This window comes from Papaver somniferum, chromosome 7, assembly GCF_003573695.1.
Source record: "Papaver somniferum cultivar HN1 chromosome 7, ASM357369v1, whole genome shotgun sequence".
In the NCBI taxonomy this organism is placed as follows: Eukaryota; Viridiplantae; Streptophyta; class Magnoliopsida; order Ranunculales; family Papaveraceae; genus Papaver; species Papaver somniferum.
This window is the reverse complement of record NC_039364.1, coordinates 230,345,046-230,372,011: the sequence shown is the minus strand read 5'-3', so window position 1 is coordinate 230,372,011 and position 26,966 is coordinate 230,345,046. Positions and strand designations below refer to the sequence as shown.

The 26,966-nt window shown below is 34.9% G+C and overlaps 2 protein-coding genes and 1 non-coding gene across 3 annotated transcripts; 2 read left to right on the top strand and 1 right to left on the bottom strand.

Moving 5' to 3' along the window:
* The first annotated feature begins 4,899 nt into the window (after window positions 1–4,899).
* On the top strand, window positions 4,900–7,363 carry LOC113299789. The gene is made up of 3 exons (XM_026548876.1): window positions 4,900–5,051; window positions 5,308–6,506; window positions 6,781–7,363. Exons 2-3 carry the CDS (start codon window positions 5,383–5,385, stop codon window positions 6,935–6,937), a joined length of 1,281 nt encoding a protein of 426 aa, XP_026404661.1. The 5' UTR covers window positions 4,900–5,051; window positions 5,308–5,382; the 3' UTR covers window positions 6,938–7,363.
* Window positions 7,364–16,234: 8,871 nt separating this feature from the next.
* LOC113299788 (MAR-binding filament-like protein 1-1) lies at window positions 16,235–19,745 on the top strand. Its single transcript, XM_026548875.1, has 4 exons — window positions 16,235–16,634; window positions 17,351–17,391; window positions 17,478–17,618; window positions 17,857–19,745. The coding sequence occupies exons 1-4, from the start codon at window positions 16,367–16,369 to the stop codon at window positions 19,579–19,581; spliced, it is 2,175 nt and encodes a 724-aa protein (XP_026404660.1). The 5' UTR covers window positions 16,235–16,366; the 3' UTR covers window positions 19,582–19,745.
* Window positions 19,746–19,793: 48 nt separating this feature from the next.
* Window positions 19,794–19,867, bottom strand: TRNAR-UCG. Its single transcript has one exon. It is a non-coding gene; the product is annotated as a tRNA-Arg (tRNA).
* Between the last annotated feature and the right edge of the window lie 7,099 nt (window positions 19,868–26,966).

Genomic DNA, 26,966 nt, shown 5'->3' with positions numbered 1-26,966 from the left:
TTACAAAACTAAGTGTTACAGACTCTCTATTAAAATGATATAAAGAAAATGCTACAAAAAAATATAAATGCTACAAAATTATAAACACTACAAAGAAATAAAAACGCTACATAATTAAATGGTTTTGGAAAACCCTAGATTAATGGAGAATCGACTCTAGTTTGCAATTAGGACACACGAGAACGTCGGGATTAGGTTTCCCAGATGTTAGATTTCTCGCTTATATAATCTTTCATATCAGGGTTGCTTACAATCAAAGCTAAGATAGCTTAATAACAAAGCAATTAATATTCATTGTTACATGAACTCCTGATTTAAGATTCAAGCTAAGTTTGCTTAGAAAATAAGCAATCAATCTCCACTGTTAGATGGTATTAGCTTGATACACACAAATGAAATATACTTATATTTAGATATGGATGAACCGTACCCAAACATGTATAACCAATTGACCCAATAACAATTAACCGAAGTTAGCCATATGAACACTTTTGGTTTATCCATATTCATCTAACACTTCTATATCAAATATGATGATCAATCAATCATGATAGATAATCAAATGAATTTAAATGTGCTTTAAGAGAGTTGTTCAAATGTTCACTATCTCATTTGAATATCCATTAACAATTTGAAACATATTAGGTTTGGTTCGTAGTTGTACAAAGTACTTATACAAGAACCAATTCATGAACATAATGCCACAGTTTGCAAGAAAAAGTTCGGATACCTTATTTAATTAAAGTTCCAGGGAGTTTAGTTCGCAACCTGAGTTCGCAAACGAACCTAAGTTCATGAATATGAATTATCATACTTACCGATTTTAGAACCCAACCACTGTGTTCGCAAACAGACTACGCGAACCACAGTTCCGGACCTAGCCTAGTCTAGCCGTTCGCAAACCACAGTTCCGGACTTCTGACAGTTAAACCCGTTCGGAAACACAGTTTACAAACACAGTTTGCAAACAAAAGTTCCAGACCTGAACTAGAACTCATAGTTCGCATACAAGGTACGCATACTATATTATATCCATACATTGGTAGTAGTTCTAAAACTCTCATTTAATCATTGAAACATCCTTAGAAGACAACAATGGTAATCTTACACATACCACTAGCTTCAAGTAATTTTCAAGTAATTAATCGATAAATACGAAACTTCCAAAGTTAACATCAAATGATTGTCTCACACAAATCATGTTAGATGTTCAAGTAGATGATGAACTTAAGCTAAAGCTAAAAAGTTCCCAACACATATTTCGAGAAATATATAAACGAGATAAACTCGACTCGAAATTTCAAATGTGTATATTTCAAAAGTCTATATAGCTACGACTTAGTCTATTTAGAAGATAAAATAGAATAGTCTTCTGAGTGATAGATAAGTTTTAGTCTTCACATACCTTTTGTTGGTGAAGTTCCTCCAAGCTCTTCAGTAGATCTTCTTCTTCAATGGGTGAACGCCGTGAAGTCCAATGCTCAATTGCACACTTTTATCCTAATCCGAGACATATCTATAAGTAGACTAGAAATCAAGTATATAGTTTTGATCAACTAAACTTGACAAACAATCTTGAGATAACAAGGCTTGCGAGTTCGACCGAGCAGTGCTCTAACACTTAAGTCTGCATATTTTGCCTACGAGACTCAACACCTTTTTTTTGTACGTTGGCTTGGTTCTCTCGAGAAAAAAATATTGCGATCTTTCTCATCTTCTTTTTGACTCACTTTGTGTTCCAAATTTGATACCAAAGTTATCATGAAATGCCTGTACTTGTTGTTTCTGTGTTTGTCAGGCGTTTTTTTTAACGGTGAATAAAATATAATCATATTGAAATATTTTTTAATATGTTAATCTATCCGGGAAAAAAGAGAAAATCTACTAGTAACCTCTCCAAGTTTAATTTGAAGGTTTCTATAAAGGATCAAATCATTCCATTAGCGTCTTTTTGTCCGAAGCTGACTAATAGAAAGTCTAGCTAAAAAGTAGACCTTCGCTCAAGGAGAATTTTTTCTAAAAACAATTTTGCATGAGGAGTGTCAATTTTTAGTTTTTGATCTTTTAACATTATTTATACAAGAGGGTGGATCGGGTGACAGACTTAGATTGACAGAGTCCACCACAAACTCTTATAGCCAACGGATTTTATAACTACAGACGTCTAAGATTTGAAAATAGAAGTCGCGGGTTACTTTATTAGTTGGGTCCACGACCCCGTTTGATAGATTGAAACCGTTTCCCTTAGTTTCTCTCTCTTCTACCGTTGGTATTTACTCGACCTCCTCTATCAGTATTTATCTTCTTTCCCTTTTTTACATCAAAAGAAACTTTAAACTCAGTTACCGTCAATCAATTGGATCTTTAAAACTTTTTAGTAATCCTCGTTTTTCATAGGTATGCCAAATATTTCTGTTTTATGCCAATTCATTTTTAGGGATCTCTGGGGCTTTGATATGGAATTGGAATCAGGGGATTTATTATGTTGAGAGTAATATTGGCTTTGAAACAATATGGTTCTTTAGTATTAACGTCTAATTACTCTTAATTTTCAATCAAGTAGTTTATTACAACTTACATTTATTTAATTTATTTAGCGTTTTTCTCTGTATTATTCTGATTTTGAATTTAATTTAGGTTAGTTTTCATGAATTGGTGAAATTTGGGTGATTCTGGGTTACTATGTTCGAACTTATTGAGTCTCCATTTGCGGACTAATGCGGAAGAAAAAAAGAACCGCCATTTGAGAAATTTCCAGAAATTGACATGGTTGAACTTGGGAAGGGATGAATTGTTTTAAAAAATCAATATAAACCCTAAAAAATATGAGGATCCCTTTCGATATTTCTAATCTGTTTAGCAGTAAAAGACATCATGAACTTGATATGCAAAACAGAGATTTATTTTTTAGTAGTGGAAGAAGAACCACGGGAAAGAAGAAAGCTCTGGCAAAGTAGAAATGAGAAAATAATAGACTCGAAAATGTTTCTTGTAACTAATAATACGGGTCACGGATAAAATCTTAGAATCCGCGTGATTTTTATTTGAATCTCGGCCATCCATAGTAGCAAGATCCAATGGCTGTATGAGTTTGTGAGCACTCTGTGAATTTAAGACCGTGAGCTGATCCTTCCTCTTTATATAAATAACAATTTGTTTTTCTTTACAACACGTTCATTTTAGAGAATCGGGAATTGAGGATTTGTTATATGGGGTAATCCAATTCATGGAATTCAATTTTAAGGAGTGGGGTGATGATTTAAAAGACTAATGTTTGGTGGGGGTAATTTAATAACAAGGTAATCCGACATTCCAAATCACTTTAATGTTCTTGCACTTTAAAATTAAATGAATCATAAAAGAAATATGAATTTAAATGGAATTCATACCAGTACTACATCTTAATCTAACCAAATAAGAATATATAGTCCTCACTCCTTTTAACAATTGCTTTTCTGGGTTTTAGGGTTAGAATATAACGATTTAAGAAAATTTAATGAATCGGTATAGCGCGAGATTTTTGATGGATATAAAAACCTAGATAAAGGATCGCCATGGTAACTCTCCATCACGAACTGGTTTATTTTCTCTTCCTTCGATCTTATTTTTGTAAGGAAAGATACTTAAGTCATTTTCTTTCCGGACAACTGGATTTTATTCCACTTAGTGACCAGTGCAATATAAATAGAGGTTTCAAAAGTAATTGGATTTCGAAATAATCCAATTCTGAATTTTATAAGACCATTTGGTTCGGAGAATTGGTCTGATTCCCTTGGAATCAGATTTTAGCCCTCAAATTCTCCGAAACAAACGCGATGTTATCAGTAGGCAAATACTAACCTATGCACCAAAAAAGGATTGATTGTTTTTAAGCACAAAAACCATTGATGGTGCAATTGGCACTTTTAATTAGTTGAAAGTGATTTGTTTGCAAACCTAATGAAAGAGTACATTTTCTTTTTCTTTATAGCTTTGACCTTTACCCTTTGATTTGAGCCTTTGGTAGGGAAAATTAAAAGTTCATACAAAATTACTATCCCAAGTAAAGTATTTGATATGTTAGTCGGTTTGAATTCAACATAAGATGGGACATTATGATACATTCGAGTGTATCCATGAATCAAATCAAGACCTATACTAGAGTTCATTGCACAAGGACATAGAAAACTCCCGGCAGTGGCACTTATTAGATCTAAAAATCACCTAGCATTATAGCATTCATGTGTTTCATTAACACAAGCAAAGTACTTATTAAACACTTTATATAAATTAAACTTTAATGAAAAATTCATTATTTTCTCTAAAATCCTATTACCAAAACACATTATATCGTAATCTTTTACGATACAAATATAATCTATCATCATAAATATGTCTTTTTACGCGTAACAAATCTATTAAATATTCTAACAAATAGTTTCAAGTTCAACTCGTCAAATCCACTAGAATCTTTTCTTCAAGGTACATTCCTATGTTTTTATTTTTCTTAACACTTACATACATTTTTTTCAACAAATTTGAATTTGTGTGTGAACTTAGCCATTAATGAATCTTGTTAATCAGCTAATTAGACTTAAATCATCCACAAATTAGATCCGCCTAGTCAAACTGAAAAAAACATAGTAAAATTCAGTGTAACTGTGGTAAAAACAATGAATGGAGTTAAAAAAAAAACTGATGTAATTTAACCGAACCATGGTTAAAAGTAGATTGTCCCCACCAAGTCAGCTTTGTCCCTAAAAGTGAAAGAATTTCCTTTTTCTTTTCACTAAAATAAATCTTAAATAGATAAAAGTACAAATACGTATTTTAGAATAAAATACAGTATACATACACACATTATGAGTGAGAGAAAGTGAAGTAGTACAGGTACTACAAAGAGGAGAGGAGTATATCAGAAGACTCAGCACTCCTTCCCTGATTTTGATGTATGAGAAACAAAGAAAGATAAAGAGAAGTACTACACAAGTTTGACACCACCATTGATATCTGCATTTCCCTCTTCTTCTTCATCTTCTTCATCATCATCTCTCAACTGAGGAAGAAACCAGGTGTGTATGTGTATTCATTCACTCATTAATTTTTACAGGTTTTTCTTATTGATATGAATACCCAATGATGAAATTTCATCTGGGTTTATCTTAATTTTTAGTGGTTTTGTTGATTTCTAGATGAATTTTTTTTTGGGTATTTTGCTGAATTTGAGATTGAGAATGTTAAGAGTTTGTGAATTTCTACATGCATGTGTTGAATTTGTTAGATCAAATTATGAAATAATATGTTTTGAATTTGATTTTGATAATGCAGGAAAAAGAGGGGTGATTCTGTTGTTTTTTTGATTTTTTGGAAAAGGGGGGTTTAAGTTTTTTGATTTTTCAAGAAATGCTGAGAAAGAGGAGCAGATCATTCCAGAAAGATCATCAATACAAGGGACATTTGATGTCTGATTCATCATCGTCATCATCAGAATCGATTTATCAAGCTGATGTATTGAAGCAGAAACAGAAAAATGGTTCATTTTTCAGTATCCCTGGTTTGTTTGTAGGGTTTAACTTTGGGAAAGGTGTATCAGATACTACTGATTCTTCGGTTAGAAGCCCTACTTCTCCTTTGGATTACAAGTTTCTGACTACTTTAGGTAATCCATTTAGGTCATCATTGAGTCAAGATGGTGGTGGTGGGGGGAATCAAAAGAGTTGGAATTGTGGTGGTAGTAAAGTAGGACTTGGGATTGTTGATTCTCTTAATGATGAACCTAAACCACCTCTAGAGTTGTCGAGCAGTAAGAATATATTGTTTGGATCAAAGATGGGGATTAACATCCCTGCTTCTTCAAGTGGTCTTAGTGTTTCAGTGGATTCTGCCATGGAGACCAAATCCTTGCCTAAGGATTATGGGAGTGCTTCAAATGTGCAGATCAGTGCTGCTGATCTTCTTCAGTTTGTCGGCTCTGAGAGTGAATTTGGAACCGGAAGGATCCAGTTCGAAACCAAGACATTGGGAAGGAATCGGTCTTGTTTATCAGATTCTGACAAGCTTATGTTGTCACCCTTAAACAGCTTAACATACTGTGACCCCATTTTGAGTTCCGAGAATTTTAGTTCGGATGAGAAAGTTAGATCAGGCTTACTTCCCATTATTGGTGGAGGTGCCGATTCTAACAATTTTTTAGGTATGAAGCCTAGTTCACTCCCAATGTCCTTTGGCTCTGGGAATGGAGTTATTGGGTCTGTCTCTGCGAGTGAGATTGAGCTCTCTGAAGATTATACCTGTGTAATTTCTCATGGTCCAAACCCCAAAACAACTCATATTTTTTGTGACTGCATTTTGGAATGTCACACAGACGAGTCGGCTAATTGTAATAAGAAGAATGAGCAGGGGATTGAATCACCATGGATTGTTGAACCTACTGTTGGTTCCCCAGCCAATCCTCCGAAGGACTTTTTGAGCTTTTGTTTCCTTTGCGAGAAGAAACTTGAAGAGGGTAATGATATCTACATGTACAGGTATATAACCAAACATCTACCTCTAGTTATCTGGTCTGTCGTTGTTAAAGATAGTTCCCTACTTGCATTTTACTGAGTTGTTACACGTAGTGATTTCTTAGCAATATGTTTTATCAATAGTTTGATACTGTCTGTATATAAGATGATCGCATGATATAACTGTTTCTGTATTCAGACCAAGAAATGATTCTGAAAGAATGAATACCAAAACAAACCTTGAACCCTATTATTTGAATAGGATTTGAAATTTTTTGGGTTCTTTTGATTATTGCAGAGGAGAGAAAGCATTCTGCAGTTCCAATTGCCGCTCTCAGGAAATTTTGTTCGAGGAGAAAATGGAAAAGGCTGGTAAGGAGAATTCCACCGAGAACTCTACTGAACCCACAAGCTGTGATGATATCTTCCTACCAGGTATGGTGGTAACCACCTAATAAGGGAAACACAGTTCTTCTCCCAGGTCCCGTACACCAGGGTCCGTGATTCACAAAATAAAGTAACAAAAAGTAAACGCTCGAGATCATCTGTTTTACAAAAGTGCTGTCTTATATGTGAATCAGTTAGCAGCCATGGATGGTCGCTTGTGTACATTGTTTCGTTTACTGGTTTATTTTTCTTTTTAATGGTGTACTAGTGAGACATGGGCAGTAACAAGCCTTTCCTTTTTGCTGTCTTCTAATTTTCATTATCGAAATATGGACACGATCTTTAGACTTCTACCGTCTTATAATTTTGTCAGAGAAGGGGTCGTTGTAGCCGGTTTTACGAGCTCCCCCCGCTTCTATTATCAAGGCAAGAGTTTTTATGTATAAGCCTTCGAACTCAAATATATAAATGATATAAACTTTAGACTCTTTGTAGTTATAGTCTTTATGGATGTGCTTCTTTTTGTTACTTATTATTGTAGCTTCAGAAGTATAAGTTCTTTTCTGCTTGTCTTATATTTAGATTTGTCAATGAATCTGGTTATGTTGACTGCTTTTAAATGAAGTTTTTTTTTTATCTTGTAAGGTCTCTCTGGTAGTCTGGCTGCTAGATAACCTACTTCGTTCATTTTTTATATTCCTCCCCAGTTAGGCTCTGCTTCTTTCGGCTTCTTTATACTCTGCTTGCACCCTTTAACATCTACTAAATTACTTATTTGCTGGTCTTTGTAACACTGGGTGAAGACTCTGTGCTTTCCCTTGCATCTCCATGAGTTCTCTTGTGTACACTTTTCGTCAGTCAATTATCCAGAGGTACCTTTTTTTTTTTTGCCTCTTTGACATGTTAACTCAGTTTCGTATCTACAATGCTCAATAATAGATATGAACATGAAATACTTTCTTTTGCCTCAATGAAATGTTCACTCAGTTGTATGTCTACAATGGCAATACTCAATAATAGATATGAACATCTGGTACCCATTCATCATTGCCAAGCACTCAAGGGTATCAATCTGACAGACAAGGCAACATGATTACAAACTGACCATGATTATAACCTTGTTAGGTCCACTGCATCTCTTAGAACAGAACCATAATCTATATATTGTACTGCTCTCTGAAACCAGGTCTTGACAGACTAATGATGTTTTCCTTGCTTGCATCAACATCTACCAGGTTCCATACATTCTATTCGCTCAACTAAGAAATCACATTGCCATGCTGCTGACAGTAAACTCTCTATCATTGGACCATCCCAAAGTTAAACTTGCATTTTCACGACTGAATCACTGCAGTGGTGACTCCTGGAGCGAGAAAACAAACACACACTAACCTGAAACTCAAAGTTCGAGCATCCATGAGAACCCCTTCATTGGAACTGGTTTCTTAATTTGGGTTACTTATCTGTTACTGTAAGCTTAATCTGCATTTTCATCTCTATTCAAATGGTTTGTTCGACGTTTTTTTGGAATTACACTGAGGGATGAGATTCGAACTGAAGAACTATTTTTAGTGGTAGCCGTTAGTGCCACTACAGTTCAAACTACAATTTACAGGATAAAATTTTATTTTTATGAGTATGTGTGGCGGATGATGATTGGCTGAGATTGGATAGAAAAATTTGATTACCATCCTATGTGTCTTCATGACATTGGCCTTAGGAAAGTCTGAGTCGGAACAAAGGTTAAAAACTAAAATATTGAGTCGTTGAAATGACCCCTCCCCCCCCTTGTATCACGAGAAAAGCGCTGCAAAGCCCATCAGCTCTCATTGTCATGGTACTGTCTAGTTTGACCCAATTATGGAGCTTCACCAGATGTTGGAATTTTGCTTCGGCTTGATGTATAACTACCACTCCATCATTTCCATTTCAGATGAGCTCCAAAAAGTATTGTACACGTGCATCAAACGTTTTCGAGTTGAGTCATCTAAGGCTGGTTCCCATGGGGAAGGGTAAACCCACATATATATGCCATGCCTGGTGTTTTGGCAAATTGGCCACATCACCATGTAAAAGAGTTAAGCGATGGAATTTCTACAGAGACAACATATATAGATTACATCGCTAGCGACGGATTCTACATCGCAAGCGATGTTCTCTAAACCGTTCGGCGTAGTTTTCATGTCCCCGGTAGGTGCTCTGCCATCTATAAATAGCACCACTCACTTTATTTTCCTTTACACCAATTTCTGAATTCTTTCTTCCCCTTCTCCGGAAAACAAAAAAGAGCATTTTTTTGAGCAATTTTATTTTGAAAATGAATAGTAAAACAAAACCAAGAAGAAAAAGAAACGGAAAAAAACAAAAGAGTAGTCATCTTCCGAATATGTGGTGGCACCAGGAATCAGGATAAAGAAAAAGAGTTCACAAATATTAGGAGCTGGTCCTGGTGTATTACCAGTGTGTAAATCTAGCCATATCGAGCAAGTTAGTTTAACAAAAGTAAAAAGTGGGTCTAAGATCAATACAGTGTTTAAGTTCCTTCCGAAGCGGTTCAAGAAAGGGCGTGAATATGTCCTTGGCAACGTTTATATTATATGAAATTCAAAGACTTCATGATTCAAGTTGTGCAAGTTATATTAAAATTTTGGTGGACTACTGTAAATATGTCTTTTTTCAAGGATTTCGAATGTGGTAAGCTTTTGTTTTTCTCATTCAATTTAAGCTTTATTTGGTTTCAACTTTCGGTTAGAAACTTTAATTTTGACCAATTGGGCTTACACCGTAATATTTGCATATGTTGACGGGAATACAATGTGAAGGAGATATACTTCCATTTGACCAATCAAAGTGGGAGTCAGATTGACAATAGAAAACAACTTCCCTTGTACTCAAATGATTTAGAAGCAAGGTCAGACTATAAAAAGTTACACTCAAGTGGAATAAAAGTTTCTGGATTGAAGATTTTTTCGATGTGTTACGCTAAGAAAATGGTGGACAACTCTAGAGCAGAACAATAACACTTGTTTCCTGACGATTATCCTGAGCTTGAACGTTTTTTTTTGTTATACGTGCTAGGCCAAATTGTGTTCCGCAATACTATCCCAGTGACATTAGTTCGCCTTCTCGAAGCTTTAGAAGATTTAGCAAAAAAAACAACACACGTTTGGGGGTCTGCAATCTTACATGAACTTTACCTAACTCTTGGTGGATACTCGTGTACTAAAAAGGATAACATGAATGGATTATGGAATGTTGTAGGGAAGAACCACAATTCATTTCTATTATTTGATTTATTATCAATTTAATATTTAAACTGGTAAATGTACTAAAACAACAATGTTTTCCAATGTTATTTTCAGTATTGGTTCTCAGTGATTGTGGACCTGATCCAAACGATAAAAGGATTATTTTTCGAGTCGTACAAAAACGATAATTAGACTTCCGGTCAGATAAATAATGGTCAAAATATTACTGCAATTAAGATGATACAACAACTGTGCAGAACAAGTAAACACACAAAGTTCATTCCGTATATTCCAATTGACGAGTACCATGAAGATACATCCTAAAGAATGCTACACTTTAGCTGTAAGCGAACTGCGTTTTATGCTCCTGTTTCTAGGCATGATACCTGGTACTACGGAGGAAAGACATCTTCTTCACCTACAAGGCAGACGGGTAAAAACAATCAACCCATTTCCAAGCTTGCTAATTTTTCAGAATGATTTGATAGAGTTGATAAAGAATCTTGAATCTAGGGAAGAAGCTGAAGATTTGATCTAAATTACTGATACTGACTTTGATTACTCTAGTTGGTTCCAAATAATTTTCCAGCCTTGATGTGCAAGCACAAAACTTGTGAAGTGTAGATTTTCCAGCTTTAAGTAAGATGCCACTTAGTGATCTTCCTTCCCAACCTCTACCATCGATGGGCGAAGCATATATGTATCATAGTAGTCAAATAGTTTGTCGTCAAAAATGTCTGAATTATCCTGAGAGGTAAAGACTTTATATCCTTCAAGAGATATTATTATTGTTCCAATTAGTTTTGAAGGTCTGCATCGAACTATCTATATTATGGGGGTCATGGTTGAAAAAGCGGGGGTCTAACAACCACACCCAATATTTCGTTTAGGCAATCTGTATGGACTAACTCAAATATCATTCCAAGAAAATCAACTAGACAGTCAGACTTAATCAAGGAAAATATATCCAAGAGTTATATCTCTGTTTCTCAGTGTAATCAGCAAATCAAACATATAGAAATCTGCGAGCCTGATTATTATGAGAAACAACTTGAACGCTACCAAAGACCAATGTTCAAGTGTCAATCAATTTCAATCAACAACCAAAGGTTGGATTTACCAATTGTTTGAACTACGAACAACCCGTGAAATTTCAATCATATAAACAAATATAATGCGGAAAAGAAATAACACAGACACCAGAAGTTTTGTTAACGAGGAAACCGCAAATGCATAAAAACCCCGGGACCTAGTCCAGGTTTGAACACCATACTGTATTAATCCGCTACAAATTCTAGCCTACTACAAGTAACTTCGGACTGGAATGTAGTTGAGCCCTAACCAATCTCACACTGATTAAGGTACAGTCGTGTTCCTTACGCCTCTGAATCCTAGCAAGACTCTACGCACTTGATTACCTTAGATGATCTCACCCACAACTAAGAGTTTCTACGACCCAAAGTCGAAGACTTGATAAACAAATTTGTCTCCCACAGAAAAGTTTATTCCCGATAGATAAATCTGTCTCCCACAGAAATACCTATGAAGTTTGTTCCGTCTTTTGATAAATCAAGGTGAACAGGAACCGATTGATAATCCGGTCTTTTACTCCCGAAGAACAACCTAGAAATATCAATCACCTCACAATAACTTAACTATATGGTAGTAGAACAAGTTATTGTGGAATCACAAAGAATGAAACGAAGGGATTTGTGATTACTTTTTATATCTTACATATCGGAGATAAATCTCCAGCAAATCTAAGAGAAGATAATACTCAATACGATAGAACAAGTAAGATCAGAACACGCAACTACAAAGAAAATAGTTGGGTCTGGCTTCAGAATCCCAATGAAGTTTTTAAGTCGTTAACCTATAATGGTTTTAGGAAAAACCTAGGTTAAATGAGAACCGACTCTAGTCGTAACTAGTATCACACATGAGGTGTGGGGATTAGGTTTCCTAGTTTCTAGACTTCTCCCTTATATAGTCTTCAAATCAGGGTTTGATAACTTTGTAATAAAGAAATCAATATTCACCGTTAGATGAAACCTGATTTAAGATTCAAGCTAATATCTTTCCACCATTAGATGGTCTTAGCTTGTTACACACAAATGAAATATACTTTCATTTAGATATGGGTAACCGTACTTAAACGTGTATATTGAGTTGGCTCAATAACAGTTAACCAAAGTTAGCCACATGAACACTTTTGTGTTAACCATGTTCATCTTAACACTTATAGATCAATTGATAATCAAATGAATCTAATTGTGTTAATCATAGAGTTGTTCAATTTTTTATATTCTCATAGAAGTATACAAGACACAATTAAAGCAAAATCAAATTGATTCAAAAGAATCAGTTCATGAACATTTTATCCACGGTTTGCAAAAATTGCATTCCTTAATTTATAAATGTATTTGTTCATGAGTATGAAATCATACTTAGCCGATTAGAACTTAACCTCATAAGTTTGCAAACGGTACGCAAACTTAAGTTATAGATTTTGGTCATGTCCGACAATTCGCAAACGGGTGCGCATACTGTCGCTCCGGACCGAACTCAGGTGAATAAGTTTGAAAATGGGTATGAAAACATAGTTCCCGGACTTTGACAGTTAAAACTGTTCGCATACGAGTATGCGTACTTGGTTCCCGGACCTGAATCATTCTTACAACAGTTTGTATACGGGTATGCATACTATGTTATATCCAGACAATGGTTAATTGTTCTAAACTCCCATTTCAATCATTTAAACATTCTTAGAAGACGACAATAGCTGTCTCACACAAACTATTAACTTATAAGAAATTTTTAAGTGATCGAATGATCAATACAAAATATTCTGAGTCTACATCAAATGACTGTCTCACACAAATCATGTAAGATGTTACCAGGTCATTTTCACATGATCATATTTTGACTCTCGTCAAGAATAATAATAAACATAGTTAAAGCAAAAAGCTTTCCAACACATATTTCGAGAAAGATATAAGCGAGTTAAACTCAGGTCGAAATATCAAATGAGTATATTATAAAAGTATATATAGCTATATGAATTAGTCTCGTTAGGAGATAGAATAAAATAGAATTTTGAGTGATGGATGAGTTCAAGTCTCCACATACCTTTTGTTGATGAAGTTCCACAAGCCCCCCTTAGTAGTTCTTCGTCTTCAATCGATGAACGCCGTGAAGTCTAAATCTCAACTACACATTCTATCCTAATCCGAGACATAGCTATACGTAGACCAGAAATCAAGACTTATAGTTTTGACAACTAAACTTGACAAATAAGATTGAGATAGCAACGCTTGCGAGTTTGACCGAGCAGTGCTCTAACAATGGTTAGACTGTAACAATATCAGAACGAGTTGAACAATTTAAGGCATCTTTACGATGGATTCTAGAGATTTTACTTGACACAGAGCCAGAGGGCAGGCATCATGTATGAAACGCTTGCCACACCAGCAGGTTCAACTCATGATGGAATGGGTTTAAGTCGTGATGTCATAGGTTCACGTCGTGCCGATGTAGGAACAAGTAATGATGAGATGGATTCAAGCCCCGGTGATAGCATCCGAAGAAGTCGTCATTTATAATAGATAAAACTCAGATAACACCAGGTGATGGAGGAAGTATTGAGATAATGGATACGCAAATTCCTAGTAATTTATTACAAATTCCCCAAGGTCAGGTATACGCTCCTGGTGGTGGCTTGAACATTGACGCATTTAGGCAATCTACTATTTATACCCCAACCACATCATCATTTCAACCAAATATTTAGCCAATGCAACTAACCATTGTACCATTTTAAGGTTTTAGAGATGATTCTGATGCAACTCAACCACCATCTCAGACTCAAACCGGTGAGTACTCTGCTATGATGGATCGAACAAACCTATGGCATATATCATTGGAGGTCAGGAAATCAGTTTTATGATAGATGTAATTCCTTTTAGATCATTTAGCGCGATTCCATGTTTGTTTGATTAATGAAAATTTACTTTTAGAATTCATATGCAAATCCAAACCGGTTTTTATATCTCATTAAATTTTACATTAAAAGAATCGTATGTATTTGCGCAACACCATAAGGATGCAAAAACAACTGAAGAAACAAAAAGGTTTTCTGTACACTCTTTGCCATTCCCCAAACGATCTACTTAGCAAACTATAATTTTTTTCACCAACCATTCTTTCATTATGGAATCGCATGGCTAAATCACAAAAAAGGAGAGATGAGAATGTGCATCACGATTTATAGGATTCCTTGTTTCTTCTGAAAATTCCTGAAGTATGGTTCCCCTAAAGGTGCATTTTTTTTGTGCGTCATCATGCTATCTTGTCTGAAAAAACAAACATAATCCCTACAAATGCATTTATCTTGGGCTACATAAAATTTTGCTTCCCGAGATTAAGAGGCCATATTAATAAATTTGAGCGAAAATTGAGAAGAGGAGAGAAAATGTGAGTTGAAACTGAATTGAAATTGGATATTTATAGGATAATGGATTTCTGGTCGTTGGATGAAATATACTAGGCGAGGTAGTCTATCACGTCTACCACTAGAGGTTAAGAGTTGACCGCTCGGTGTAGTTTCCACCGAGTGGTCGAGCTCCACCACTTGATAGAAACTTCACCTTGTCTGGCTAAGTGGAATATTTTCCACATAGCCAGTTCAGTTTTCCAGCTCCAAAGTGGGTGCAAAACTGGCTAACTAACCAATTTGTTATTCCCATATATAGAAACTGACATAATGGGTGTTAACCTGAGATCAAAATTCATATATGCACGCCAATTCAATTGGAAAATTAAGACATACGTGTTTTAAACTTGTCTTTAAATCCCCCAGATATTCCAAGCATCATTTAGTTTTCATCATTTTGATTCCCTTTGTATTCCCATATTTCTGCCAATCTTTAAAATTAGATTTGCTAAAGAAAGAAGAGGAAAACAACTTTTCCCTATCTAACTTACTGTGTACAACCACCAAATTAACAAGGAGGCAAAAAATCTTGCGGATCTGTTGGCTAAAGAGACATGTAATATGATTTCAGGTATTCTTATACTTCATTAGAAACACAAATAAAGGTTATACTAGGCTTTTAATCTTGTTGGTCGTCCCTATCTCATTGAAAGGAACTGAAATATAGCCATCTTCCAACAAGTTTTCCCCCTCAGACATATTACAAAGACTTGCATTTGAAATTAAGTTTTTCATATCAAAAGAAATAACAAAAACAAGGAAGTTTGACATCGTGAACCATTGCTGCTTAAGAAAACCCTGTTCTCTAGCATTCTTAGCTAATTTATCTTCTATATTATTGCTTTGTTTATAAGTGAACTAAAACCCAAAGAAAACCTTCACAACTCATTAAGATCTTCAAGGCTTCAGAAATGATAACTTTGTTTCTCCATTGGACTGCATTTGATTTCTATCTGCAAATTCAATGATCATCCTTCTACAATCCTCTTATATCCATAAATCCTTTATTGTCATGTCTTGTTCCCAGATTGCAGCTTCCAGCAAATTCAGAGCTTCAGCCTCTTCAGAACTGGTTGCAGAGAAGATCTCAGATATATTCTGGAGAGTTGTACAAAATATTGAATCTAATTGTAGTTACCAGAACGAAGCATGAGTCCAAATCCTACATTTATATTAACATCAACCCAAAAACATCAAAATTCAGCTTAAATTAACTTTGTGCTGGAGCTTTGCACTCGTATATTGTTCAGCATTTCCTTGACCAACATTAGTGGAACCTTTCGTGAATTTTTAGTTGATTTTCCTTTGCGGTTACAATTCTCTATTGTAGATGACAATTTTACTTTTACATAAACTGATTTTTAGTATATTTTTGTTTTTTCTACATAACTTTCACAACCAAATTAAGATTCATGGCAAGAACAATTTGTACGAGAACTAGTAGTTGCATATGTATGGGTCTCACTAGGCCAAGTGCTATATATTTATTGCCATAGTGTGGCATATAGTAATGCGATTTTGCACGTGTTTCTGTGATGCAATTAAGAAATTATTGTCCCACTCAACTCCCAACCCACCCACATCAAGAGAAGGGATAACATGGTAATTGAATGAAACAGTGAGTCCAGCAATAACCCACAGCCAAAGGTCGTGTTTGGACCTGTTGGTTGTGGAGGGGATGAAAGAGTTGCTGCTTTTGGCTGTTATTTAGTTATCAACTCCTTCAATCTTCTTCATAACTGATAGTAGTTCTAACAATGGGTACCTCTAATCTTCTTCAATCTTCATTTACCCATCAATCTCTTCTTCTTAACCCTTCTTCTTCTTCTTTGAATTCTCAACCATTCTTATTTTGTTCCCAAATTCAGAAGAATGTTAACAAGAAACCCAGATTAGCAACCATGGCTTCAATTCACCATGAAAACCCAAATGAGAGTAATTACTCTAAGAGAAGAACTGTTTTGCTTTTGGGGATTTCAGCTCTTCCATTTTTGCAACTCAAAGCAAGGGCTGATGCTGCTGAAGGTTAGTCACTTTGGTATTCTCTCTTACTCATTTTGCTATACGAATGATTTTAATTGTTGTTAGATTGAAATGGAGAACTGGGTTTTACTTATTGAGGAATTTTATCAAATAGGTTTGGTTCGTATTCTAAAATTGGTGATTTATTTTCTTTGAGGTTCATAGTACTGATTTGACTTTTGAAAGTCATATTAAGTCTGTCAAATGTGTGTAACTTGGTGGTGAAATTGAACTGACAGATACGATTATTGTAATCAAACTATATTGAATTATGTGGTGAACGTATCCGTAAAGGTCATAGAATCATTAGACATGTAATGCTGCTAGAAGTTCAAGTTTGCTCACATATTGTAGAATTGAAAATTCTGTTCAGTTGTTCACATATGCATAAGCTTGACTTCTGCAATTATGTATGTACTGATGTGTCAGGACAATGGTTTAAGGGTAATTTTAAATCACCACCATGATGTTCTGGGAACACTAATTCGACTTAGGCTGTTAGGCATCCCCTACACAAATTTGCTTCCGTGATAGATTGGTGCAAGGAATAGATAAAAGACAGGAAACAGCACGTTGCATCTTTGGATTTGAGAAATTAGTGAACTGCTTTCCACCGCTGCACGGGTTTTCATTTTTGGTACTATGAAGTAATATTGTTCTTAATTGGATTTAGCCTCGGATATAATTGCTATTTCACTGACATCAAATTCATATTTCAGATGCAGGTGATATTGTGCCAGGAGAGAACCAAAATGTGGAGGTGAGAACTTTTGGCATATCCCTTTCCTTGAATCTAACAAATTTTATGGTTCTAAAGCTTCTTACTTTGCTTGTGTATGTGGTTAGGAACTAAATCAAGGAGACGCGCCAGGAAATCCGTTTCTATCTCTTTTAAATGCAGTCGGTATAATGGGTACAGGTGTTCTTGGGGCACTGAACATATTAGGACAGCAGGAAAAAACTACTGCAGAAGCAACGATTAAAACTGTAACTAATTTCTTTACCTTCATGACCAAGTTATTTCATTTCATTTCACGTTAAAACAATGATTGTCAACAGGTCAGCTCGTTTTCCAATTACTTCTCATGATATCGGGGTCAACATCTTGATAATCATAGCTGGACCTACAAAATTTCTGATTTCTTTTCATATAGAAGAATTTATTATTATGTGATTAACTAATAGGGGTGCGTTTTAACACTTCCGTCCAATATTTGAAATGCAGCTGGAGAACAAACTGATTGAAAAAGAAGCATTAAAGGATACACTAGAGAAGAATTACGAGAAGAAGCTTCTTAATGAAAAGGAAGAAAGAGCGAATCAGATGAAAAAGGCAGAGGAGGAACGGTTCTCTTTATCAAGTCAATTAAGTTCAGCAAAAATTACAATATCAGGCTTGCAGAAAGAGCTTCAAACTGAGAAAAAGCTTATTGAGGAGCTTCAAGCTCAGATAGATAGACTTCAGAATGGACTAAACAAAGCTGGGGAAGAAAAGAATCTGCTGGAAAAGAATTTAAAGGAGAAGGTCGACTTGGTTGATGCTTTGCAGGATAGGATAAATTTAATCACCTTGGAGATCAATGATAAACAAACTCATCTTCAGAAACTAGAATCTGCACTTGCTGATAAGGAATCAGAGTTTAAGGATTTGGGTTTTGTTTACATCCAAGCTAAGGCAGAGCTTGCAGAAGCTAATGCCAACATTAAAGTGTTGAATGAGACGATTCTCAAGACTCAAAAGGAGCTGGATTTGAAAAACTCCACTGTGAATGATCTGAATGCAAAAATAACTGCTTTGGTTGGAGAAAAAGATGATGTTAGTCAAAGATTTGAATCTGTTCAAGAAGATTTTCACAATCTGAAAATGTCTTCGGAAAAGAAAGCAGCCTTAGATGCTGAGCTCTTGGCAAACAGAGAGCATGAACTTAACCAACTGCAAGAAAAACTTGGAGTTGCTTTGCAAGATGCGAGTAACAAAGACATATTGGTTGCCGATTTAACCCAAGAAAAAGAGAATTTGGTGAAAATGCTGAAACTTGAAGCGAAGCTTGTTGCAACACTAAGAAGCGAGCTCCAGGTCACAGAGGAAACACTACGGATATCCAAGGTTGAAGCTTCAGATTTGTCGGAACTACTACAACAAACACAAAAGTCATGTGAAGACCTCTCTTCAGAAATTTCTAAGAAGCAAGCAGAATTTGATGGAACTAATAAAATATTGAAGAAAAATCTTGAGGATGCGAGATCAAACTCAGAATTCCTGTCAAATGAACTAGATTCAGTCAAGACAGCACTGAAGAAAACCAAAGAGGAATCTAGAGCTGTGTCTGAAGAGCTAAAATCTGCGATAGGAACTCGTGAAGAATTAAAGAAGGAACTGATTGATGCTTACAAAAAAGCAGAAAACTCGGCCCGTAATTTGGAAGCAGAAAGAAATACCATTTCTTCTTTAAAGAAAGAACTTGAAACATCAGAGAAGCAAGCCGCGAGTGTCAGAGAGTCAAGGAAGACTCTTGAAACTGACTTAGAGAAGGCCACAAAAGCACTCGAAGAAGTCAATAAGAACATATCAATTCTGTCGAAAGAGCTTGATGTTGCTAATTCAAGAGTTTCTGACCTCGAAGCTGATAAGGAAACACTCTACAAGGCACTTATGGAGCAGAAAAACATTTCCAGTGAAGCTAGGGAAAATGTTGAAGATGCCCACAACCTCATCATGAGACTTGGACAAGAAAGAGAAAGTTTGGAAAAGAGAGTGAAAAAACTTGACGATGAACTAGGGTCAGCTAAGGGTGAACTATTGCTACTACGGGATCAAATAAACACATCAAAAACTCTCAGTGAAAATGGAAAAGAGAGTAAAAAAACCGAAGGAAATGCAACTGCTGCTGTGAAGAAAATCACCAGAAGAAGAAAAAAAGCTGATCCCCTGTCAGAAACCTCCAAATAAATCCAGTTCTTCCCATTTCGTGCAAATTCTTTTGGGTTATTATTGTGGAATGTGTGTGAAGCAGAAGAGGCATCTAAGTTAAAGAATCTCTTGTGGTGTCCTTCATGTAATTTATTTTTTCTTGGAACTGTAGATTACTTGATGTCTTTATGAATCTTTTCAGACTCTGGGGATCATCATCAAAAAGGAAAATTACATCACAAAAAAAATGGCGACCACAGTGGGAGTCGAACCCACGACCTTTTGATCCGAAGTCAAACGCGCTAATCCACTGCGCTATGCGGTCAGATGTGATAGACTACTTTAACAATTAACATTTCAACGTCCTTCTAAATACCTCAAACTCTTGCATCCTGTTTATTGGATGGTTCAGCAGTTCTTTCCAAGACCTCTATTTCGAACTTCCAGTGCATGTTCGTGAGAATTTTGGAAGTAGACGATATGAATCCAAATTAAATTGAGTAGTCACGTCCGTTTTTTTGTTCTGCTTTTCTTCGTAACCTCCCCACATGTTACCTCTCTTTAGTTGTATGTTTAGCTTTTCGATATTTTTTTTTGAGTAGTTATACGTATAACGTGGATATATCTCGTGGAACATCTCGGGAGACACAACCTTAATGGGACTCCATGTTGGTTTTCGTGGTGAGGCCTACATGGCCGTGTCTCCCTGAGATGTTCCACGAGAGATATCCACGGCATACCATAAATTATTGAATTTTTTATCTTCTAAAAGTGGGTAGCCATTTCCTATGTTTCTGAAAGAGAATTTTTTTTTATAAATATGTCTTTTTAGATCCATACACACATGCAAAAAACAAAAAAAAACTCTTTTGGAATTCTTTGACCTCAATTATCCATATTTATTCGATCAATATCCTGTGTAACAACCAACGAGTATGACAAGGGAAAGACTGTATGTCGAATCTCAGGTGAATCCGCTTATTTGATCCTTCAGCTCAACCTAAACACGAGAAGATTCTGCATGTGGCGATATGACTTATTATATAAGATATATCGCTCTGATGAGCAGAGCTGCTCGACCACCAATGTCAGTGAGCGGTTACTGCATTCTTAAGATGTTGCGCCACCAGTACTTCCTTTCGAGAGCGTTTCGCGTTTTCAATTGATCGCAGTTATTATTCAGAGTACCGGTTAAATTTTTACTCTGTAGTCAAACCATATGCCATGAATTGTCTGCTTGGGTAACATACATTCATTTTAAACCTGGTCATATGAGAAGAATCCAGGTTCTCAACATATAAGAAGCACTTGAGTCCTCCAAATTCAAATACATCTATCGGGTTATCCCCGACTTGTCCCTCCTGATATTGAGGTGGATTTCTAGCATCCATATTTTCCTTTTTTCTTTGGGATAAGCAACTCCAAATATGGATGATATAATAACATTTCATGGGATTTATTGTTCATGGTTTTTATAGTCTCGAGGAGGCGCATCCAAGCACAACAATGAATGACGCAAACCATTCTCTATTCTACTCTCTAGTGCATATCCGAAAGAAGACATCCCATGTGTGAAACTAGATATAATACTACTTCTTCAAGGAGCGACAGATTGGTATCAAAAGTCTTCACTTAGGCCGAAGCAACTCTTATGTTGTAAATGACGTCAGTTAAGGGAATCAAGTCCGCAGAATCTTGTGAGGTTCAAGAGACGTAAGGAACACGACTGCAGCTGAATTACTCGGAGGGTGAATTCGATCTCAACTACATTCCAGTCCGAAGTCTGATAGTAATGGTTTAATACAGTGTGGTGGTCAAAGATGGAGGAGGTCCCGAGTTTTTCCTGCCATTGCAGTTTTCTTCGATAACAAAATTATTGTGCATGTGCTATGTTACTTTTCCACATTGAAAGTTTTCTTTTTTATTGTCAAAAGTACTACACAGGTTCATACTCCCATCAAACGAAAAAGTTGGCGGGTTACCTGTACCCCTTCCTTTTCACTATAGAATTTAAAATTAAATAATGTTGTATCATCGGTCATACACTTATTGGCCAGAAAAAACTAACCAATAACATATAGTATCGGTATATTGATCAATTTTCTACCGCGCAAAGCTTAGATAGACACATACAACCACCACCACCACTAACTATTCAAACCTAACAATAACCGATGTATATTTTTTTCCTATGTAGATTAATATGTATAACTTTTAGCCTTTAATGATCAAGGTCGTTTCAGTTGGCTTTGTAAAAAGATATCAATGTGTTGTATTACTGGTTGATGAGAGACTCCTAGTGATCTAGTAATACTTCTTAAATCATGACATTACTCAACATCACAATGTGAAAAAGAATGTGAAAAAGCATATGATACTATACTATAACTAATTGTCTTTTGAAGATACACATAACTTGATTTTGTTGCGCTACTAAAACTAGTTGATCCGAGATATAGTAGAAAATTATAATTACGCTCCTACTTGAGACAAACCAAAATCTAAACATGAAAGTTACATGAGTATTCAACTAATCATAAAGTAATTCAAAAGAATGCTTCTTGCACATAAAGAGACTGATATAAGTAGAAAACAAATATGGAACAGGTAATTATAGCAGATGATAAAGATAATAAAGAGTATATTTCATATCATTCTATTATAATTTCTTCATCTGATGATTTGTTGGTCCATTTTGCGTAATATCCGCGCCAATCACCACCCGTGGTACTAGTAGGAGGGGATCAAAGAAACCTCTTTTAATGAGTAGAAATTTTTTAAAAACTTTCTTTGGAACACCATTGCTCCTAAACAATGGATTTGGAATTGGCGTCCATCGCAACTTGCACCTAGAGATAAGGTTCTCATTGCGATTTTACAAAAGAAAAAGCAATTTAATGACTATCTAGAATCAAATTACTACAGAAAATTCTAAAAGCATAAAGAAGCAATCCAAGTTGAAATTAAACATCTGCAGAAAAGATGGTCTTCATCTTCACAACGTTCTAACACAGTAAAAAACTAGCTTGCTCACAACGCCCAACTCATAAGCTTAGCTCGAATCGTTAATCTTTTATTACAAGCAACCCAAGAAATGAAAGAGTGCCTAAGAATATTACCTTTGAACAAAATGATTGTATTCTAAAAGACCAAATTGATTTGTGTTGGGACTCTTGAAGAAGGGGAAAACATACCAACATATTTCTGTACTTTAACAATGGCTGATAGTATAAGCTTTACTGGCCATGTAGAATATACTACTAGTGGTTAATCCATAATAATATAACATAATAAACTAATAGATATTTCAATCTCTATCTGATTGAAATAGAACATTTGTAAAAAAAAATGGTCTTCATCTTCCAAACTATTCTAACACAGTAAATAACTAGCATCTTTACAATATCTCAGCCCATAATCTTAGCTCTAATATTTAATTTATTATTACCAGCGACCAAATAAATGAAAGAGTACCTAAGAATATTACCTAATTAGAACAAAATGATTTTATTCCAAAATACCAAATTTATTTGTGTTGGAACTCTTGAAGAAAGAGAAAACATATCAACACATTTATGTACTTTAACAATGACTGATAATATAAACTTTACTGAGCATATATATAGAATAAACTACTCATGGTTAATTTGTATTAATGTAACATAATAAACTGATAGAAATTTCAATCAAATCCGATTGAAATAAAATATTTGCAAAGAATACAATCTTCATCTTCCATACCATTCTAACATAGCAAACAATTAACATGTTCACAACACCCCAGCTCATAAGCTTACCTCTATTCTTTATCAATTGTTACAAGAATGAAAGAGGGCCTATAAATATTACCTTTGAACAAAATGATTTTATTCCAAAAGACCAAATTGATTTGTTTTGAGACTCTTGAAGAAGGGAAAACATACAAACACATTTTTTTACTAACAATGGCTGATAATATAAGTTTTACTGAGCATGTAGCATAAACTACTCATGGTTAATCCATAGTAATGTAACATACTAAACTGATAGACATTTTAATCTCTATCTGATTGAAATTAAACATTTGAAGAAAAGATAGTCTTAATCTTCAACACCACTCTAACACGATAAACAACTAGACTCTTCACAATACTCCATCCTATAAGCTTAGCTCTAATCTTTAATTTGTTATTACAAGAAATGAAAGAGTGATTAGAAATATTTCTTTTGAACAAAATGATTTTATTACAAAAGACCAAATTGTGCTGAATAAAGGGAAAACGTACCAAATTAACCTAGGAATTTGTGCTGGGACACTCAAAGAAGGAGAAAACATACCAACACAATTTTGTATTTTAACAATAGCTGATAATATAAGTTTTATTGAGGATTTAGAATAAACTACTCATGGTTAATCCATTGTAACGTAACATGAACATTTGCAAAAAAACACAGTCTTCATATTCCACACCATTCTAACGCAGTAAACAACTAGCCTCTTCACAACACTTCATACCATAAGCTTAGCTCTATTATTACAAACAACCAAAAAAATGAAGAAGTGCCTAAGAATATTACCTTCGAACAAAAATTATATTCCAAAAAACCAAATTGATTTATGTTGGGACTCTTAAATAATGGAAAACATTTCAGCAAATTTATGTACTTTGAAATGGCTGACATTATAAAGCTTTCTTGAGCATGTAGAATAAACTACTCATGGTTAACCCAAGTAATGTAACATAATAAACTGATAGAGATATCAATTTATACATGAACTACATGTCAATAAATAAAAACTGAAAGATGGATCAGGAATATCAGAGAAAATGAGAGAAAGAAAGAGAGAGATACCTTATGAAAGCATAAATTCCAAGCAAAAAGCCCTAAAATTGGTCAAAGCAAACCCCTAACCAAATCAGTTTAGAAGATAGATTAGATTAACAAACAAAACCCTAAGTAAAGTAGTTTCACGGGTTTCAAAAAAGAAGAAATAAGAGATGGGTACAAGAAGCAACATTAAGTCGAAATGACAGAAATCCGATAAAATTTTATGTTTGGATTGGGTGTTTTTTTTATTTGTGCATCCTATAAGAACACCAAATAGGTTGCATAGGGGTTACTACCCATGTTGGCTGCCCTTATTCTAGAGGTCAGAGGCAAGAAAAAACAGAGACTTCAAATCTTCTGCTTTTCCTGGTTCATCATTTCGTGTAGTTTCTTTGGGTATTGTTGTCGAATGTGTGTGAAGCATAACAACCGTCTGAATTCAGGATACTAGTATTTGTTGTAGGAATTTCTTGTTGTGTCCCTCATGTAATATGTTTTCCCTTGCAACTGTAAATTACTGAGAATTGTATGGTAGCATTTGTAAGAGTTATATTTTTCCATTACTTGATGTCTTTTAAACTTAATTGTTTATTGTTTGTGAATCTTATCGGACTCTCCCAATCATCATTATTAAAAGGGAAAAAACGTGTTGCAAACAAAATTATATCCGATGAGAGTAAAAAAAAAAGAAAATTTAGCAACAGTCGGACAACGACCATAATCGAAAACGAACCCACGACCTTTTTATCCGAAATCAAACGCACTCATCCACTGCGTTATGCAGTCAGTTGTGACAATTAACATTTCAAGTTAATCTTTCTAAATGCCTTAAAGTTTTTGGATTTTGTTGTTTGGATGGTTCAGTAGTTCTTTCTAAAACCTCTATTTCGAACTTCCAATTCATGTTCGTGAGAATTTTGAAAGATAGACCATATGAATCTGAATGAAAATGAGTATTCACGTCCTTTTGTTTTGCTTTTCATTCAAAAACAATAAAATCCCCAACACCTATTACCCCTCCTTATTTATATGTATGTGTATTTTTATTTTTATTTTTACAAATCTTCTGCTTTTCCTGGTTCATCATTCCGTGCAGTTTTTTTGGGTATTGTTGTCGAATGTGTGTGAAGCAGAACAACCATCTGAATTCAGGATACTAGTATTTGTTGTAGGAATTTCTTGTTGTGTCCCTCATGTAATATGTTTTCCCTTGCAACTGTAAATTACTGAGAATTGTATGGTAGCATTTGTAAGAGTTATATTTTTCCATTACTTGATGTCTTCTTAAACTTAATTGTTTATTGTTTGTGAATCTTATCGGACTCTCCCAATCATCATTATTAAAAGGGAAAAAACGTGTTGCAAACAAAATTACATCCGATGAGAGTAAAACAAGAAAATTTAGCAACAGTCGGACAGCGACCATAATCGAAAACGAACCCACGACCTTTTTATCCGAAACCAAATGCACTCATCCACTGCGTTACGTAGTCAGTTGTGACAATTAACATTTCAAGTTAATATTTCTAAATACCTTAAAGTTTTTGGATTTTGTTGTTTGGATGGCTCAGTAGTTCTTTCTAAAACCTCTATTTCGAACTTCCAATTCATGTTCGTGAGAATTTTGGAAGATAGACAATATGAATCCGAATGAAAATGAGTAGTCACGTCCTTTTTGTTTTGCTTTTCATTCAAAAACAATAAAAGCCCCAACACCTATTACCCATATTTATTTATATGTTTTTTTCTTTCTTTTTTTTTAAAAATAAATAAATAATAATAATAATTCTTGGATAGGTCTACGTATATCGTGGATGTCTCTCTTGAGAGTCCCTGCGGTGAGGCCCACAGGCTGTGTCTCCCGAGATTTTCACGAGATACATCCACGGTTTACCAAGAATTATTAAACTTTTTAAATAAAAATTGGTAGTTATTTCCTATTTTTAAAAGAAAAGGAGAAACATATTTATTTAGATCCACACAAACAAAAAACTCACGTGAGTTTTTATCTATTGATTTTAGAAATTATTTTTTTTGGAATTTTGTGACCTGAATAATCCATATTTCTTCGTCCAATATCTAATGTAACAATCAGTTGCATATGTTCCAAATATTAGATTTGTCTCGTCTCGGTTTGTGACAATGATATATATTCGGAATATAGGTTTAGTCAAGTCAGTATTGGCTTGACTAAGTCTATCATATGGTTTTATACACTTGACTAAGTTTGTCAATTGTAAGTTCCGATATTTTTCTAAATAACTTTTTTTGAAATTCTTTCTACTTTACTGCATAAAATGTTTTCCAGTACTATCGCTAGTTCTCAAAGACTTGCTAGACTAATAAATGGATTAGAGGCAAAATAATACTTGAATAGAAGATTTTCAATTTATTTGTGAATGGTGATTGTGCTGTAATTACAAGTTCAATAGTTCATTTATTGTGTGAGTTTAAATTGTTACTACTACATGTTGTTGGGGAATATTATTGTTGCCGCTGATTGTTCTAGTAATGTCGATGTTATTTCTCTTCATCATCAGCTACTTGTTTGTTGATAATATATTTCAAGTTGCTGCAGGAGTTGATGGTCACATGTTCTTCCACTTGTATTACTT